The sequence below is a fragment of the Rhinopithecus bieti genome, unplaced genomic scaffold (genome assembly GCF_001698545.2).
Source record: "Rhinopithecus bieti isolate Rb0 unplaced genomic scaffold, ASM169854v2 scaffold_18745, whole genome shotgun sequence".
Classification (NCBI taxonomy): Eukaryota; Metazoa; Chordata; class Mammalia; order Primates; family Cercopithecidae; genus Rhinopithecus; species Rhinopithecus bieti.
In genome coordinates this window covers 924030-943726 of record NW_016809332.1, presented here as the reverse complement: position 1 = coordinate 943726, position 19697 = coordinate 924030, and the positions used below count along the sequence as shown (strand labels likewise).

The 19697-nt window shown below is 35.5% G+C and overlaps 1 protein-coding gene across 1 annotated transcript in view; it reads left to right on the top strand.

Annotated features, from left to right (window-relative positions):
• Nucleotides 1-19697, top strand: part of SCN2A (sodium voltage-gated channel alpha subunit 2) — a 172276-nt gene that overhangs the window by 138218 nt on the left and 14361 nt on the right. Inside the window, 6 exon segments of the mRNA XM_017889182.1 lie at nucleotides 4956-5076; nucleotides 7083-7237; nucleotides 10312-10485; nucleotides 14579-14701; nucleotides 15979-16260; nucleotides 18941-18994. Coding sequence (XP_017744671.1) covers nucleotides 4956-5076; nucleotides 7083-7237; nucleotides 10312-10485; nucleotides 14579-14701; nucleotides 15979-16260; nucleotides 18941-18994 — 909 coding nt within the window.

Below are 19697 nucleotides of genomic sequence, written 5' to 3'. Positions count from 1 at the left end.
ATAATGAGAAACGAGTGTGCCCATGAAAAATTTAATAGGAAGTTATGTTTTCTCTTCCATTTTCTGTTGTGATTCATTATTTTTGAAAATAATTTACTTGTATTTGCTCACATTTGCTGTCTAAAGAAAAACTATTCATTTGGCACATTGATATTTAGTAGTAATTTATTATTAAAGCAGAAAGCATAACTTGGAAGTATAATATCTAAAAATACAAAATGAAATATTGTATCTTGATGTTTATTAGATCGTTAAGCAAAATATGATTCTCCCCTGCTTAAATAATTTGATTATAATTATCCAGCATATAAAAGAATCACAGCAGATTTTCACTAGGAAGAGTCCTATAATATTAGGTATCCACCAAAAATATTGTTCAAGTAATAGTTTCACCTGAAAGTAAATGATTGACAATGCTTTTCAGAGCATATAAAATTGGCTATTCCTATTTGATCTTTTTTATTGTCCTGGCATCCTTATTTTGTTAAATTTTAACTAGGCAAGGCTACACTAACAACATCAGTTAGTCCACTAGTTTCCTGATAAGTAAGTACAGGTAATAAAAAGTGAACCTAAATATCCAAATTATACCAAAGGAACATATATAGAACTTTTTAAACTGCATCTGCTTGTAGCCATATTTTTGTCACTTACTTATGTAGCATTTCACCATGAATTATCACCAGATTGGAGCATTTACAGGCACTCTTTATTTGAAAATTCTTAAGTGTATGAGTTGTAACAATTTCGCATAATGATCATCTCACAGTTCTAATTGGTGAATATGTATTACAGTTAGGTTCATCGTAATTATGAACTTAAAGGAAGCTGAATTTTTTATATTCCTAATTTGATTAATTTTATTTTATGGGCTTTTACACATTTTAACTGCTTTAGTCAGCATATTTTATAATATTATGATATTTGCCTGGAATGTAATTTTAAGAAAGTCATTTAATTGATGTTATCAAGAAGGGCTTTATAAATCAGAATTTCCTGCCTATGTTTCAAGATCATTGCTTAAAGAAAAATTCTTGTTCATGAAATATTCCAATGTGTATTTAGCTCTCCTCTACATTAAAACATATTAACAATTATGAATATAACTTGAATTAATACTAAAGTTCATGGTTTTAAAACATGGAAATCAACAATATCATAAGCACTATCTTGAACCTACAATATTTAATTACATATCTAGTCTACTAAATGTTTTAAATTGGTAAACATTGGGTTTACTTTTGAATCATCAAAAAGATTCTTTAGAGAATCATGGCAGAATGGGTTGCCGCAGATCTGAAATCCAACCACTGATTCGCTATAACTTTTGACAAGTTGATAAAACTCACATTTCCTTCTCTAAATAATTAATGGATTGGCTGACGTTAAGGATCAAAGTGTAGCTTAGATTCTCTGTTGTTTGTAAATCAAGTACCACAAGCAGAAAAGTATTCAAGTAACACATGTGACAGATCCTGTGCTGCTCCACTTCAGAGGACGGTGGGGAAGGATGAGATTGCATTCCTTAAAGAGGCTTCATTCATCACTAGGGCTATAGATCCTTGTACAGAGTGAAAAGAGGGAAAACGCTGTCAAAATGATTCAGGAATAGTTTTCCTGACTCCACAGTTAAACTACAGTTCACCTCATACACTCACATTAGGTCTGATTAATTGGCAGACTGGTTTTAAGACAGTACTCCTAGTTCTAAGAGTTGTTCATCATTGCCCACGCAACTCAGAATCTTGAAAGATTTGTGTTACTCTGCAATTAAGAGAGAATATTAAGTGTATTCTTTTGAATGTGAAAGTAAATATCACATAGGAAGTGTTAGTAGTTAGTGGTTGGATAAAAGAGTCCTCACACTGATCATTCATTCATTTACCCAACATTTATTAAACACAAACATTGGTGCTAGGGGTACAAGGATGACAAAAATATGATCTTTCCTTCAAAAAATTAAGTCTGATGAGATGCATTTTCTAGAAACACAAAATACTTTTGAATTGAACCTTGGAAAAAGTAAAACTTGACCTTTCAATAGATAAATATTTGGCTTTAGGAAAAAGGTATCTATTAATTCTACATCAGAACTAAGGTAGTGCACTAAAATGAAAGGGAGCAATGTTAATTCTTCTACTTTTAATGTTATTTAAATAAGAGAAAATACAGGGATGTCTTTTATAATTTGAAATTCCAGAAAAAATGAATAAAAAAAGCAATTTTAATAAAAACCTCAACATGCTTCTCATTTTTCAGCCAAGTACAGCAAGCTCTGTTTGATATTCTCTGATTTTAACCTTGGATAAAACTATTTGACAAATTGCTCATTTGAACAGGCTGTTGAAAACAGACAGTGTATCTAGCAATTCATTCATTCATTCAATACTTAATGAACAGCATTTTAGCAATTCAAAGTCTGTTCCTTGTATTGAACTATATTGGTGTATTATCCATATGGCCTAGAGTACATGTGTATTATTCTTATTACCCATATTGATGTATTATCCATTGGGCCTAGAGTACATGGCTTCTGCCCCCAAATGTCTTACAAACATGTTAAAGTACCCAGAATCCATTTGTCTGAAATAATTTCACCCATACATTATCAAGGTTTAAGATGTATGATAAGCCATGAAAAGGTTGGTGAACAGCCTAGGGTACGTATGGTGAGTGAAGATGTATGGAAGAAATTAGGAGTCCAGATTTATTGGGGAGACTTTATGAAAGCAAGGAAGCATGATTGTTGCAAAATAGACAGTGAAGAAAGAAATGGTGTGATGGCAAAAGTCTTCCCAAAGTCATTTAAAGTATTAGCAACTCAGATACTTGGCAGCAGGGGTGATAACTGATGTTACAAGAATCCTATGTAAACTTTTGCACATTTTACTGAATATCTTCTATAATATGCTGTCTGGTGACTTCTCCCAATCACTGTCAAGGGCTAGACTTCATTATGTTATGATGTCTTTCATTCATTTATTCACTCATTCATTTTTTTTTAAGCAAAATTTATTAAGACCTGTAACATACTTAGCACTGATGTAAGTAAGCTCTGATACAGTCATCCAGCAATGTCAGCCTGAGCATTTGCGGAACCCTGAATATGGATCCTCATTTTTCCCTTGAGGTCACCCCAAGTCTTACCCTGTTCTGTGTTTACAGTGTGGACCTTATTCTTAAAAGGAATATTTTTCATTTCCTATCGTGGATTGTCTATACTTCCATCAGATGTGACTAAGCTTCAGTTTTTCTGATTACCTATGTTATTTTCCAACAGGCTGCAAGTGATAAGATCAGTATTATCAGGTCCCTAATAGCATAACAGCTTTGTGTGAATTAGATATATTAAAATGAGAAGATTTTTAAGTCATTTTTTAGTCTATTACATGTATAGAAACATAGTTATACTTATCTCAGAAAGATTCCAATCCAAAGGATAGGAAATTAGAAAAACATGTAATGTTTCATCTGAGAACAAATATATTCAAATTTTAATGACAAAGATATTAGGATTATTTTTCTGGTAATTTGATATACCTGATAAATTAAAATAAGAAATCAACAATCTTCAAGCACCTTATAATATATAATCATTGATTTAACTTTTTTGGAGAAATTAAAAAATAATTCTCTAACTCAAAGCAGGCAGAAGTATCTAATATTTATGCTTCTATCATTGGTATTGTTAAATTACGAGAGACAGAATCATTTTTAATCTCATGTATATCATACATCAATATTTTTTAAGTCATCAGCATCACTATGCTAAGAAAATATTTTATATAAAGAAAATTATTTTCATAAAATAAAGAAACCATCTTTCTAGAGAAAATCCACATAATCCTATGCCCAAATATAAATATAACATTTCCAGTACTGACTACAGCATCCATTTTATTCTAGTTTAACATACTTCAGTGTGCATTTTATCATGTGCTTACTTCATCCTTTTTATAAAGTAGCTCTTATCAGCTCAACCATTTCCTAATGTTATGCACTCATGGTAATAACATTGTAACAGGTCCGAGAATGCTGTGGCCCAAACTACTCTGATTCTTGTGTGGCACTCACACCTGGCCCTGCATCATTCCTAGAGCGTTTTAAAACCAGGTTGAACACTGGGATCCCTTTGTGTATGCTGATCCCAGGAATGGACCGACCTGGCTAAAGTTTATTGCATTTCAAGATATAAAACAACTTCTATTATATTTTTCTTTTGGTAATATTTCATTTATCCTAAAGGAAAACAAAAGAACAACTAAATATTCATTTCTGCCTGTACTAACAGGGCAGGTAAGAGTGCCAGAGTAACAAGTAGTTTCCAAATGCACAATGAAACACAGGAGTGCATTGGCCAAAGAGAATGCAAAATAACAGCTCTTGCTATATAGCTAACAATGTGCTGCTCTTTTTGGAATTAGAAAATTATAGAATATATTTAATAACAATCTGGTATATGTTTTCATGTCAATGAAAAGTGGATAAATTTAGATGGTTGCTGTTTATGTGCATTTGACCAAATCTTTTCTGAATTTGACATGAAAATACACTTGTGCAGCTTTCATTGGTTGGGTCACAATTTTAGAATAAAACAAACTGTTTGCAAACCATTTGCAGCTAATGTACAAAAGCAAGATCACAGATGATTATATGACTCTGGCAGCTTACATAAGCTTTCTGCAGGATTTTCTTTCAGAATCGCTATACATAGGCTCAAACAAAAGTTATTTCAGTTGTTAGCACCATATTTTAAAGAAAAAAAATACTATGGTGTTGTATCTAATCTTGTGACCCCCGACCTTTACCAAAGCGGATTGGCATTATGTTTAAGTTATTCTTAAATTACAGATCAAGAAAATGCATACAGAAGATGGGGGGGCACACCTAATTAATTTTTACATTTAGATTAAAGAAAATAATTAAATGTGATTTTTTGTGGGATTGATTTTCAGAAGCTAAATGCAACTAGTTCATCTGAAGGCAGCACGGTTGATATAGGAGCTCCTGCCGAGGGAGAACAACCTGAGGTTGAACCTGAGGAATCCCTTGAACCTGAAGCCTGTTTTACAGAAGGTAAGCAAAACAATAACATATGTGGTCTTGAGTATCCTCTTATCTATCCATTTTTTCCTATTTATTTAAACGTCTGTCTATCTGTCTACCATCTATTATCTATCTATCTATCTATCTATCTATCTATCTATCTATCTATCTATCTATCTATCATATGTATCTATCTATCTATCCATCTATCTATCTAGTAATCATCTGTACCTATCCAACAACTGTTCATTTATTTGTTTTTTGTGTTTTTTTTTGCATTTGCCATTTGAAAAAACAATGCAGCTTTTAAAAGGCAAAGTTTAATTTATGTAATTAGATATTTTCATTTTATGAATCATTTTAACTCTAAGAAATATTACTAAAAGGCTTTTCTGTGGCCTTCTGAAATATCTTACAGGAGAGAAAGCCAAATCACACACATCTCTCTTTAGGTTTAAAAATTAAATAAATAAGAAAGTGAGAGAAGTAATTTATTATGCACTATTTTGTGATATTATAACGGGTACTAATTGATAAGTGTACATTTAAATTTGTCCTTAAGTAACAGCTCCTGTTTCAGTCAAGGCCAAATTTTTTTTATTATTTCTGAAAGAAGATAGATCATAAAAATGCCAAAATATACTATGAGTCATGTGATATGGGGCAACATGTCACTGGAGTAATTGCAAAAGGATTTTCTGAAGAAAACTAAAATTATGTTGTTTGAGGTATGGATCAGTTATATATTGTGATAGCAATGCTGTGTATCAAACCACCTAAAACTCTGGGCTTTAAACTGCTTTTCAAGTTTTGACTTCTATTTCCTTCTGCGCAACTCACAGACTTTCTTGTCACTAAGTTTGACTTATATTATTATTTCTCCATTCTTACAGCTTCATTTTATACATATGGCTCTTACATATCCTTCAAGATCCAAATCCATTTCCTCCATAAAGCTCAAAAATTAAAGTTTACCAGAAAACTCTCATAATACTTTATTTTGTGATAATTGTTTCTTTCCATAACTATAGAATTGTAGACAAATTGCCCAACTTAAAATGTGCATTCTTTAAGGGTAAGGCTATGTTTTACATGTTATAGTAGTATAATTTGCTCTATTCAATTTTTTGACAATAGTAGATACTCAATAAGTATTTGTTGAAGAGCCTTTGATCCAGCAATCCAGAAATTATAAAAGGTGTTTATTAGATTGTTATTGATAATGGCCAGATTTAAAGCAAACAAAGTATTCAATAATAGTGGAATTGGGCCGGGCACGGCAACTCATGCCTGTAATCCCAGCACTTTGGGAGGCCGAGGCAGGCGGATCACTTGAGGTCAGGAGTTCAATACCAGCCAGGTACACATGGTGAGACTTCATCTCTACCAGGCGTAGTGGTATATGCCTATAATACCAGCTACTCGTGAGGCTGAGGCAGGAGAATCACTTGAACCTGGGAGACGGAAGCTGCAGTGAGTGAGCCAAAGTCAGACCACTGCACTCCAGCCTAGACGACAGAGTGAGACTCCGTCTCAAAAAAAAAAAAAAAAAAAACAGTGAAATAGTTATATTAATTCTAGTAATCATATTTAGAGAAATACTATGAAATCTTTCACAAATTTATTTACTTATAATAAAGATGGGAAATAGTTATACCATTAAGTGAACTAATCAGAATTCAAATATGTAAAATGTCCATATAGAGTGGAATTACACTCATAGGATAAGGACCGGATGGAAATATCAACTTTTGGTAACTTTCTTTTCCTTTTGATTCTTCTATTTTTTATATATTGTGTTTTTATAATGTAATGTAATCCATTATAGTAGTGCTATCAACATAAAATATTTATTAAACAAATGATTAAAAGCCATATAGATGATTTTAAGATAGCTTCTGTAAGTGGAAGCTATCTTAAAAATTAATGTTATTTACAATGTATTATCAGGTAATGTTGTAGATGAATCTCCTACAACACAAATATACCTAATCAAAGAGTAATTTGTTTTCTTTGTTTTTTTCCACATATTTTAGACTGTGTACGGAAGTTCAAGTGTTGTCAGATAAGCATAGAAGAAGGCAAAGGGAAACTCTGGTGGAATTTGAGGAAAACATGCTATAAGATAGTGGAGCACAATTGGTTCGAAACCTTCATTGTCTTCATGATTCTGCTGAGCAGTGGGGCTCTGGTAGGTGATGCACGATCCACTCCTTCATGTTTCACCTGAAATCTTTTCCCTTTCCCTTCAATCAACTCATATTACCCGTTTTTAAATTAAGATGTTTGTAAGAATGAGAAGAAATATGTGTGATGTGTTTAGCACAGTATGAGAGGCTCAGTAAATAGCAATTTTTATTACTCTGTCTGGAGTAGCCCTCAGGTGGAACCGAACTCAGATCATTCGGGTTTCTTATGTTTAAAGAAGGATCTTTCTGACTTTTAGTCATCAGAGGCAGTTCTTATTAAGACTGGTTATGTAGACTTGATGTAGGATTATCAGCTAAATATCAAACTGAAGCACGGTATTTCCCTGACCCCTTTGCAGGTGAGAACTAGAGTGCATGGGCGCGGGTAGGAGTGAACTACACTCACTCACTGCTCCACCCCTCGCAAGAGGGGGAGCGCAGGTGAGTGGGTGCAGGAGCCAAGGCGAGGGCATTTGGGCACCGGCAAGAGTGAACTCCATACCGGTCCCACGGGAGCATCTACGGGAGGGTGCCTGGGATCCTTGAAGCCCCAGAGAAAGTGTTACAGTGTCCTTTTGGCTTTGCCATCCATGGATGGCTTAAATGTTAACAGTTCAGTGGAGGGTCAGTGTGACAGCCTTTTGCACCCACACTTGTGGTACCCAAGTTCATGTCCGGTGTCCAGGAGGAATGAGGTTGTATAAACAACTTGAGGATGGTAAATATGGGGGATTTTATTACCAGTGAAAGTGGCTCTCAGAGGGAAGGGGAGCTGAAAGGGGACGGAGCAGGAAGGTAATCTTCCCCTGGAGTCTGGCCATCCCAGCCAGACTCCTCTCCGAAGCTGTGCTGTCGAGCTGTCCCTCTGATGTCAAGCCACTTCTTTCTGATGTCCAACTGTAGTCTCCAATGTCCAGCTGTTCCTCCTGTCTGCCTGCTGAGTTCTGGGGTTCACATAGGCATGGGATGGGGGCAGGGTGCACCATGGGTTGTTTTGGAAAAGGCAACATTTAAGTGGGAAAACAAGGATGTATATTCTCACTTTGGGTCACGGTTCCAGGCTTGAGGGTGGGGCCCTTGCCAGGTACCTGCTCTCTTCTGCCCAGAATTTCTCTGCCTCCTGTTCCTATCAAAATTGTTTTACATAAACTCCATGCTGCAGGGGACTCCTCTGTCTTCTTCACACTGATTCACTATTGCCAACCACAGTGAATGATAAGAAGTAGACTAACTTAATTACTGACTAGCAGAAAAGTGATGGCATTACAAACTTAAGTCTGATTTCATTCAATGAAATGATCAACTGGATCAAAATATTAATATAATGAAAATGATGTGACCTATTTTCTTCTTTTTTTTTTTTTCGAGATGGAGTCTCGCTCTGTCAACCGGGCTGGAGTGCAGTGGCCGGATCTCAGCTCACTGCAAGCTCCGCCCCCCGGGTTCATGTCATTCTCCTGCCTCAGCCTCCCGAGCAGCTGGGACTGCAGGCGCCCGCCACCTCGCCCGGCTCGTTTTTTGTATTTTTTAGTAGAGACGGGGTTTCACCGTGTTAGCCAGGATGGTCTCGATCTCCTGACCTCGTGATCCGCCCGTCTCAGCCTCCCAAAGTGCTGGGATTACAGGCTTGAGCCACCGCGCCCGGCCGACCTATTTTCTTAATTGGTTATACAAATGTGGCTGCATTCCTTTTACTGTTTCAATTTAATAATTACTAGAGTGTTTCGTGAGTTGATTTCATTAGGAGAATTGCTGCATTGGATCTGGAGGCCTCTAAGCCGAATTCTGATTTGAGTAAGAATCCTGTGTCCTGCCATATACTCAGTTTAAAGAGGATCTGCCATGCTTAATTTTCTTTACCTTTTTTTTTAATTTTACTTTTTTATTTTTTAGCCAGAGTCTTGCTGTTGCCCAGGCTGGAGTGCAGTGGTTTGATCTCAACTCACCGCAGCCTCCACCTCTTGGATTCACGCCATTCTTGTGCCTTAACCTCCCAAGTAGCTGGGATTATAGGCGTGAGCCACCACACCTGGCTAATTTTTGTATTTTAAGTAGTAGAGACTGGGTTTCGCCATGTTGGCCAGGCTGGTTTCGAACTCCTGGCCTCAAGAGATCTGCCTGTCTTGGCCTCTTGAAGTGCTGGGACTACAGAGGTGAGCCACTGCACCTTGCCAGATGTGCTTTCTAAAGCCAAGTAGAGAGAGAACTATGAAGTCTCATCAGTGACTAGTACCTTTGCTGTAGGAGCTCTTTGTTCTCAGTTACACCCATTCAGTGCTCACCAAATTGCACAATGTGTTGGCACAGTGGCTGGCTCCTGGAGGGTCTACAGCCTCAGCTATAAGCAAAGCCCAGAAACCTTTCGGTCCTTGTATGGAGCTCTGGTTACAAGCCCTGATTCTTGTTATCTAAAAAGGAAAATGTTCCTTTGTCTTTAATCCAGGCTGCCAGATTTTCCTGATAATTTTTCTGATAGGAAGATCAAGTTAGATAAATAGTCCTTTCATTCCAGAAGCCTCAGGAGTTCCTGCAGATGAGTTACCCACTCTTTCCCAAAGGCTCTGCAAAATTCTGTCAAAGGGAATTTCCAAACATACACCCACCCACCCACACACACAGACAGAGAGAGAGGGGGAGAGAGAGAGAGAGAGACAAGAAAGTGAGCAATGACAATCCTTTCCTCTTTCCATCGGCTGAGGGACCTCCCTGCTTTATGTCTGTATTACTAGAGGGTGTGTTCCATTGAGTCTGCACTGAATGAGACCAATCCACTCCCAGGCGTTCCACTGACTCCTGATCGAGAGAGAAGCAGCTGGCAGTCTCTCAAAAGCTTTAAGCTCTTTGGGGGTACCCTGAGACCAAAATTTAAAAATTACTGAAACCCTGGGTTGACTGAAATGCCCAGTCAGCAGTCATTTATGATCAGATAATGATGAAGTAAAATTCAGCCATGGGAAACATTAAACCTTCCAGCCTTAGGCACCTGATAAAAGCTTGCATCATTTCCTTTTCTAAGAAATCATCAATTACAGACTGTTTCTGATCATAAAATTTAATAGAATTTTTTGACTTACAGGCCTTTGAAGATATATACATTGAGCAGCGAAAAACCATTAAGACCATGTTAGAATATGCTGACAAGGTTTTCACTTACATATTCATCCTGGAAATGCTGCTAAAGTGGGTTGCATATGGTTTTCAAGTGTATTTTACCAATGCCTGGTGCTGGCTAGACTTCCTGATTGTTGATGTGAGTATGCTGCACTTTGCTGCTTTATTCGTTGGCATATATGTATTAGTTCTAGCAATGGTGCCTGGCACAGTATAGGCACTCAGTAACACTGTATCAGCCCAAATATGAATTATGTTTCTCATTTCACAGTGAGAGGATGCCCCAAAACATAAATACACATACATTCATAGATAAAAGTCAAAGGCCATCATACTATACTTATTCATTTAATTTCCAATTAATATTTAAAATTTCAAGTTATGCAAAATAAAATATGAATTTAGAAATTTTGCTTTTTGCATGCTCACATTTTACAAAATAACTGTATTTAAATTTTTCACAGGCATCTTTGACATTAGTATCTTTGTCATCACTAGAGCCTATTGAGTTTGGGTCACACAGATGAATCATTAATTACAAAGAAATTTGAAAGTCCAAAAAAGCAAGAGACACTTGATTTGTATGATATAGAAGCAAATTGGCTATTGACCAAGCAGCCAAAGGTTTTATTAAACTACATTGGTGTTAAAATAAAATAAGATGAAGTACTAAAATATGACGATTTTTGTATAATTGAATATGAGGTAAATCTACTATTAAATGTACTACTACTATTAAACATGTAAAGGTTACATACAGAATTACATTAACAGTCTTTGGCAATAAAGGAAGACCACAAATAATATTTAAAACTACATGTGTCTGGACATTACAAATAATATAAAATGCACCAAAACTATAACCACTTTTATTTGTATAATGGGATTATGTATGATACTATTTCTTTTCTCTATTCTCTGTATGTACCTATCATAGGTTGGCAAATCCATAATAAAAATATCTGAAACTTAATATATCAATGTAAGGGTAAAAGTATTAAGTCAACACTACTTGGATATAAGGAAGCTCTTAAGAGAAATCTAGTTGTCCTGCAGCTAATGATCATATTACCCAAAGTACTCTGATATTTACCTTTTTAGATTTAAGAAAACTATTATGATAGTATATTAAACTGATCGATACTTTGCTTTAAATCAAATATGCTTATTTGCTCATCTATTTCATTATGAAAGATACAAATATAAATAAGTAATTTTTCTAGTCCTGCAGGAGCTTACAGTTGAAAAGTGAGGACAGATGTGCACACAGTAAGTCGACACCTGTATTAGAAGTGCCACCTCTTTTTTTTCCCCCCCTCTCCCCGCAAAGATGCCCTGATGTTGCCCCAGTCCCTTGTGGCTGGTGCCAGGCTTGAGGGGCACTGAGGGGCCTTCTTGCTGTTGTGCTTCTTGTGCCCACAGGCACAGGAAGGAGGACACAGATTGCAGGGCCCATGTCCTAGTCACGTGATTCTGCATCCAGTGACCTGGGGGGCAAGAAATGTTACCTCTTTACTTGAGGGAGGAGGAAAGGCTTCAAGAGGGAAGTGGAGTGTGAGCTGGAGCTTGAGAGATGTGAATGCCAGCAGGCACAGCTGAGGGAGGTATCAGGAGAACCAGCTCCCCATGTTTAACGTGGTTCTTTTCTATTTCCTAAGTGTCTCAGCTGGGTTGAGAAATAAAGGGAAAGAGCACAAGAGAGAGAAATTTAAAGCTGGGTGTCCGGGGCAGACATCACATGTCGGCAGGATCCGCGATGTTCCCCAGCTGTAAAACCAGCAAGTTTTTATTAGCGATTTTCAAAAGGGGAGGGAGTGCATGAGGAGGGTGTGGGTCACCGAGATCACATACTTCACAAGGTAATAAAATGTCACAAAGCAAATGGAGGCAGGGCGAGATCACACGACCACCGGATGAGGCGAAATTAAAATTGCTAATGAAGTTTCCGGCATGCATCGTCATTGATAACATCTTATCAGGAAACAGGGTTTGAGAGCAGACAACCTGTCTGACCAAAATTTATTAGGCGGGAATTTCCTCCTCCTAATACGCCTGGGAGCCTACAGGAAACCGGGGCTTTTTTCACCCCTTCCGCTTCCACCATAAAAGACGGCAGGCCTTGAGAGGGCCATTCATAGACCCACCCTCAGGGTGCATTCTCTTTCTCAGGGATATTCCTTGCTGAGAAAAAGAATTCAGCAATATTTCTCCTATTTGCTTCTGACAGAGGAGAAATATGGCTCTGTTCTGGCTCACCAGCGGCCAGTTCAAAGTTACCTCTCTTGTTCCCTGAACATCGCTGTTAACCTGTTCTTTTTTCAAGATGCCCAGATTTCGTGTTGTTCAAACACACATGCTCTACAATTTGTGCAGTTGACACAATCACAGGGTCCTGGGGCGACGTTCATCCTCCTCAGTTTACGAAGAAGATGACGATGACGGGATTAAGAGATTAAAGTAAATACAGGCATAAGAAATTATAAAAGTATTAATTTGGGGAATTAATAAATGTCCATGAAATCTTCACAATTTCTGTTCTACCATGGCTTCAGCCAGTCCCACCGTTCGGGGTTCCTGACTTCCCGCAGCAGGGAGGAACATGGATTCGTTAACACATTGGTGCATGACATGCAGGGCGGGTTCCAGAAACAAGTAGATAGGGTGAGGTAAGCCTTTGTAATGGGATGATAAGGTAAGAAAGATAAGTTAGAGAAGAGTTTGAAGAACCTGAGGTGCCATCCAAGGAAATTTGGACTTATGATTTAATAAAGAGGAAGCTATTGAAGAATTACGTATAGGGAAGTGACAAGACCAACTTGTTCTTTTAGGGAGGGAAGTTAGGTGGAGGTGTGAATGATGGAATAGAAAGGAGATTATTTAGAGATTAAAACACCAATTAGGAGATTGCTGCAATGTCCCAGAAAGAGAAGGCCTATATGTAGCTCCTTTTTCACATTTAGCTACACAAGTCACATAAAATTGAATATTTTACAACCTCTTTTCAGTCAGTAAATACTACCCCATTCAGAATATTTTCCTCTGTCTAACTTTTATCTTTCATCCTTTAACTTATGCTTATCTCTTTTTGGTTCTGTCTTCAGAGAAGGTAAAGTACTACAGGTCCTCATATCTTAAATACAGAAAAGCTTCACCATTCATGATAATTCAGAAACTATTTTTCAATTATCTGTTCAGAAGGGACTTACAAAGCCTAAAAGTTTGGATTTTAAGGGAACTATATGAACTATGTAAGACATAATTTTATAGCTCATTGTTTTCTGTATTCAAGAGGCTTCACTTTCAAATTGCACGTGCAAAATTGTTTTGAATAAGTTGTTTTTTGTAACAACTTTCAATGTGCTTCACTTATTTTGCTTAAAAAAAACGCCATATTCTGCAAAACTATATTGCATATTTATTTTTATTTACCTGCTTTTGAAATTCAGGTGCACTTTAGAACAAAATATCTTTACTTAGCTTATATAATTTTAATAATTTTTCTATATGTTTTCAAAGGAAATTGGACATGTGTATGTCCCCGTGACCAGTTTTCTTTTCCTTTTAGCTAAGACTTTATAATTTTATCAACTACATTGGTCATCTGTATGAATAACTAAAGACAACATTGTTCTTGCAATTTCTAATTTATCATAAAATCTCAACTTTTTTTATTCACTAATTTTGCCTGACCTAATTAATGATATCATGCCCTTCACACTGAAATTTGTAAAAAGTCAAAGCTGCTTTTTAGAGGCCTAGACTTAAATGTGTTCATGCTCATATTCATCAGTGGTTTGCATAGTTTACTTATGTATCAAATGTTTCTTTCCATTTCAGATCTGCTCAATATTATTAGAAATGATACAGAAATAAGTTTTACAGATCTGTAGAGGAAGATCACATTTTCTCTCTTTTGTTTCTTTACTTTTATTTTTTAAAACATTTCCTACCAAGAATCTTAAAAAAGAACACATATATGGGCTTCTTTTTTATAAGTGTTCACAGACTAGTATCTTTAACTTCACCCTGGGAACCTGTGGAAATGCAAATTCTTAGGCCTTTCCCCAAACTTACTAAGTCAGACTCTGCTATTGGTGTTTTTAACAAGACCCCTGGGTGATTTTGAAATTCATGAAAGCTTGAGAATAACTAATTCATTGCATAGAGCAAGGCTGAACTGTGTAGACGTTTTTGTATGTAAATAAGAAAATTGTATTGCTTTTTCTGTGTAGGTCTCATTGGTTAGCTTAACTGCAAATGCCTTGGGTTACTCAGAACTTGGTGCCATCAAATCCCTCAGAACATTAAGAGCTCTGAGGCCACTGAGAGCCTTGTCCCGATTTGAAGGAATGAGGGTAAGACTGAATGCCTTAGAAATTGTCAGAATTATTATTGAGAGCAGACTGACACTTTGTATCATAGAAATGTCAAATTTATGGAGAATTTGTGTCCCACATATTCATACTGACATAGCTAATCAATCAAAAATAATATTTACCAGATGTCCATAATACTTGGCACTGCTGGAGTCACTCACAGAGTATAATAATGCCAGAGGGACTGTTTCTAATTAGCTAGTTTTCACTTGGTGGAAAAATCTCTATAGTTATGCTGCTGATTTGAATCAAGATTATTTATGTTCACTTCATTTATAAATGTGCAGGAAATCCTACTCGCTGTAGTTTAAGCCTACCAAATCATTACTCATCATTTCTTCACTACTCCGCTATGATACACTTTGAGCCCTTTGATGTTTGAATGGCCTTTTAGTTCTTAAACACAGGCTGAGATGGCTAAAAAGTAGGTCAACTGGAAATCTAACGCTCATTTAGAAGGGTGGTACAAAAGAACAGAGGAGTTTCTGCTGACATTTGTCATCCCCTGAGGCACAAAACCTGAGACCACATACCCCACCACCTAGAAAATGATGATGTCTTGTCTCGGTGGTTTTAACTGATTCAAAGGGGATTTTTTAAAAATGATACTTTTTGTAATATTTGAAAGTAATTACTTAGACTTCATCTGCATGTTACAATCACAACCAGAGATGAATGGTGTGTGTAGATGTGTGTCTGTGAGTGTCTGTATATGCATGGTTACATAGAAAAGAGTTATTAGCTGTTAAATTCTTTTACTTTACCAATTTGAAAGAAAAGTTTTTGCAGTAGAAGGCTTAATAAACAAAAGGTATCAAACTTTCAGTACAAGAATACTTTTTGTATTTTCTGTGTAGAATTTGATCCCCAAGTGGTCTCTTTTACTCTCAAATTTTGGACAGCAAATTGTATGGTTTGTGTGATTTTTTTTAAAGTGTTGTTGACTTCTACATTCATGTCACTATTTATACTCCTAATTATTTTTGGCATTTACTGTTAGTTCCATCCTTTGAGGTAAATTTGCTACATGTATATTATTACCTCTTGAGAAACCATTCTCCAATATAAAATTCCTTGTATAGTCTTCTGATTTATAATTTTAAAATTCTTAGTTGGAGCTATTAGAGTCCAGTTTCTTCCCAATATTCAATTGAAACAGATTCTTTTAATCATTTGACTGTTTTGTAATAATGTTTAAAATAAGTAAATATTTGTTGTCGGCTTTTCACTTATTCTTCCTTCTCATCCTGTGCCAGGTTGTTGTAAATGCTCTTTTAGGAGCCATTCCATCTATCATGAATGTACTTCTGGTTTGTCTGATCTTTTGGCTAATATTCAGTATAATGGGAGTGAATCTCTTTGCTGGCAAGTTTTACCATTGTATTAACTACACCACTGGAGAGATGTTCGATGTAAGCGTGGTTAACAACTACAGTGAGTGCAAAGCTCTCATTGAGAGCAATCAAACTGCCAGGTGGAAAAATGTGAAAGTAAACTTTGATAACGTGGGACTTGGATATCTGTCTCTACTTCAAGTAGTAAGTAATCACTTTGCTATTTTCCATGATGTGTAATTAAAATGGGTGTAAAGTTCTTCTTCCTCATAATGAGATATCCACCTGTTAGAATGGCTATTATCAAACAGATAAATGACAATAAATGTTGGCAAGAATGTGAAGAAAAGGGAACCCTTGTACATTGTTGGCAGGAATATAAATTAGTATAGCTTTTATGGAAAACAGTAAGGAGGTTCCTCAAAAAACTAAAAATATAACTACTATGTGATCCAGCAATTCCATTACTGTGTATATATCCAAAGGAAATTAAATCAACATGTCAAAGAGATATCTGCACTCTCACACTCACTGCAACACTATTCACAATAGCCAAAATGTGGAAACAACCTAATTGGCCATCAAAAGATAAATGGATAAAGAAAATTGTGTGTGTGTGTATATATATACACACATATAATATACATAGTAACTGAGAAAATGTACAAGGCTTTTGTTTTCAGAATTACTATATATATTATATGTATATTATACACTCACATATTTCTATATACACACATATAGATATATATACACACACTGTATATGTGTATATCTATATGCACATATATATAGAAAGTGTATGTCTATATGTGTGTGTGTATATAGAAGTAGTCAGGGAAGGGGCAGAGCCTATGGTACTAAGAAACTGAGAAAATGTACAAGACTTTTGTTTTCAGAATTACTGTGTCCACACAACAGAAAAAGTATTTCAAAAAGTAAATGCACTTGAATGTATTTGTTTTCAGTTTAGGAAACTGCTTCTTTTACAGAGTGTCTTAAAACAGTATGTTCAACAGTATTAAAAGATTTTCAAAATAAGCCCTCATGATTGGTGATTGGTAATAATCATTTAAAAACTTATTGGATGTATACATATATATGTGTGTGTGTGTGTGTGTGTGTGTGGATACACACACACACACATCTATAGACATAGACAAAGAAATACTATTCAGTCTTAAAGGAAGAAGGAAATCCTGTCCTTTTATACAACATGGATTCACCTGGAGGATATTAGGTGAAATAAGCCAGGCACAGAAAGACAAATGATACATGATGTCACTTGTATACGGAATCTAAAAAACACAAACTCATAGAAGCAGAAAGCAGAATGACAATCACCAGGGGCTGTAGGATGATGGGAGATGCTGGTCAAAGGATACAAAATTCAGTTCGACAGGAGGAATATATTCTGTAGAGCTATTGTAAAGCATGGTGACTATAGTTAATAATAACATATACTTGAAAATAGCTAAGAGAGTAGATATAATGTTTTCTCATCACAAAAAATGAGTATATGAAATGATATATATGTTACTTAGCTTGAGGTAGCCATTCCACAATATACGTATATTTGAAAACATCATTTTGTACAACATAAATATATTCATTTTTAATTTGTCAATTAAAAAAATGAGTATATTTTGAAAAGCAATTGAAACAAAATGCATATACATTTTAGGAACTCTATATAGATGCACTAAAACTATATAAAAATGATATAATACTATACAATAATAAAATAAAATTCTTCTTCCTCAGTGTTTACAAATACTTCCTTAGGCCCATCTGCCTAGATTCCTCTTACCATGATTGAATGATCTTTTCTGCCCCAGGCTGGAAACATGATAGTTCTAAAAACTTCATTGTCTCCCGACTATGCATTTGGTAGCACAGCACAAGTCCTTTGTCACTGGGTGTTTTATGTAGGTACTGTTGTTTTCCTCCCTTCCTACTCTGAGGAAAGAAGTGCTGGCCCCAAGGGGGATTAAAAAGGTGTGTGTGTGTGTGTGTGTGTGTGTGTGTGTGTGTAGACAGAGAAAGAGAGAGACTTTCCTCTCTTGCAAATGAAAACTTTCCAATTAAGACTATTGTGTCTGCTATGCACTCATAAGAATTCATTCAGCTATTTAACTGACTGCAGTATTAAATATCCACTAGTTCCTGGACACAATCCACTTACACGATCCTCATGACTATTAAAATAGTCAGGAAAGGGGCAGAGCCTGTGGCACTAAGGAACTGAAAAAAATGTACAGGAGTTTTGGTTTCAAGATTACTGTGTCAACGGCATAGAAAACAAATATTTTAAAAAGGAAATGCAGTGGAATATATTGTTTTCAGATTAGGAAACTGCTGCCTCTTATAGAGTAATCACCTCAAAATAGTATGTTCAACAATATTAAGAAGGTTTTCAAGAATAAACTCTCATGATTGGTGATTGGTAATAATCATTTAGAAAAAAATAAGTAGAAAAGAAAGCATTCAGATAAATAATGCAGCATACTTTTGAACTTGTCTGATGCTGATACTATATACATGAAATCTTGTCATCAAATTACATGATATATTTTTATATAACCACATCAGAGTAAAACATTGTCGATATTGCTTTTATGATAGCATATTGTTACAGTAGATCATTATTTAATTATACATGGGGTTAAATATGCACTTAAGATGTTATAGAGGAATATAAAGTTGAAGTATTTTCAATGCATATCATAAAACATTGCCTAAAAAGTACAAACAAATTTCAAGCTTATTTATATGCCTATATTGAATACAGGTCAAATAGAATCTTGATCAATTATTCTTATCCAATTTATTTTCTAAAATTACAATTTTGGGAAAAAAGAAAATGATACGACTTTTCTTACAGGCCACGTTTAAGGGATGGATGGATATTATGTATGCAGCTGTTGACTCAAGAAATGTAAGTCTAGTTAGAGGGAAATTGTTTAATTTGATTAAATGTGTATTTCTACAATATTATAATTTAGTGACATTGTCAATCAAATAAAATTATGTGCTTAATGTGTAAAACATCTATATTATAAGGATAAAATATTTAATCATATTATTTCTTTCAAAATTATCATAGGATGACTTTCCCTAATCACTATGTATCTTTTAACATATCTTTTCTAGTATTTAGCAAGGCACGTGACACAAAACTTTATTGGATGTATTTTCAAAATGAGACATTTTATTTTTGACTCTCATAGTCCTGGTTATTTGTGCATTAGAAGTTCTCACAGGCAATACTTTTCATCTGTAATAGATTTCCTCCAGCTTTTGATCTTCCTTATAATAGGAAGGATATGACTAATAATCGGGACAAAAATAAACAAACAACTTAGTGTTTCTCTTGGGAAAGTCAGATTAAGTGGTAGAAGGGAGGGACTTTCTGAATCTACTTTATACACACCAGTACTTTGAATTATTTTCTATAATTTTCATTAATTTCTCACTATTTAATGAGGAATGAAGTCATATTTTGGGGAAAAAAAAAGAGAGATTGATTTCTGGTATGCCAGAGCATGATAATAAAGCTCAAAATGCTATTTCCCTAGCACCAGCAGCTAGTTTTCTGAGTGAAGAATTCCCGAGTTTTTTTTTTTTTTTTTTTTTTTTTT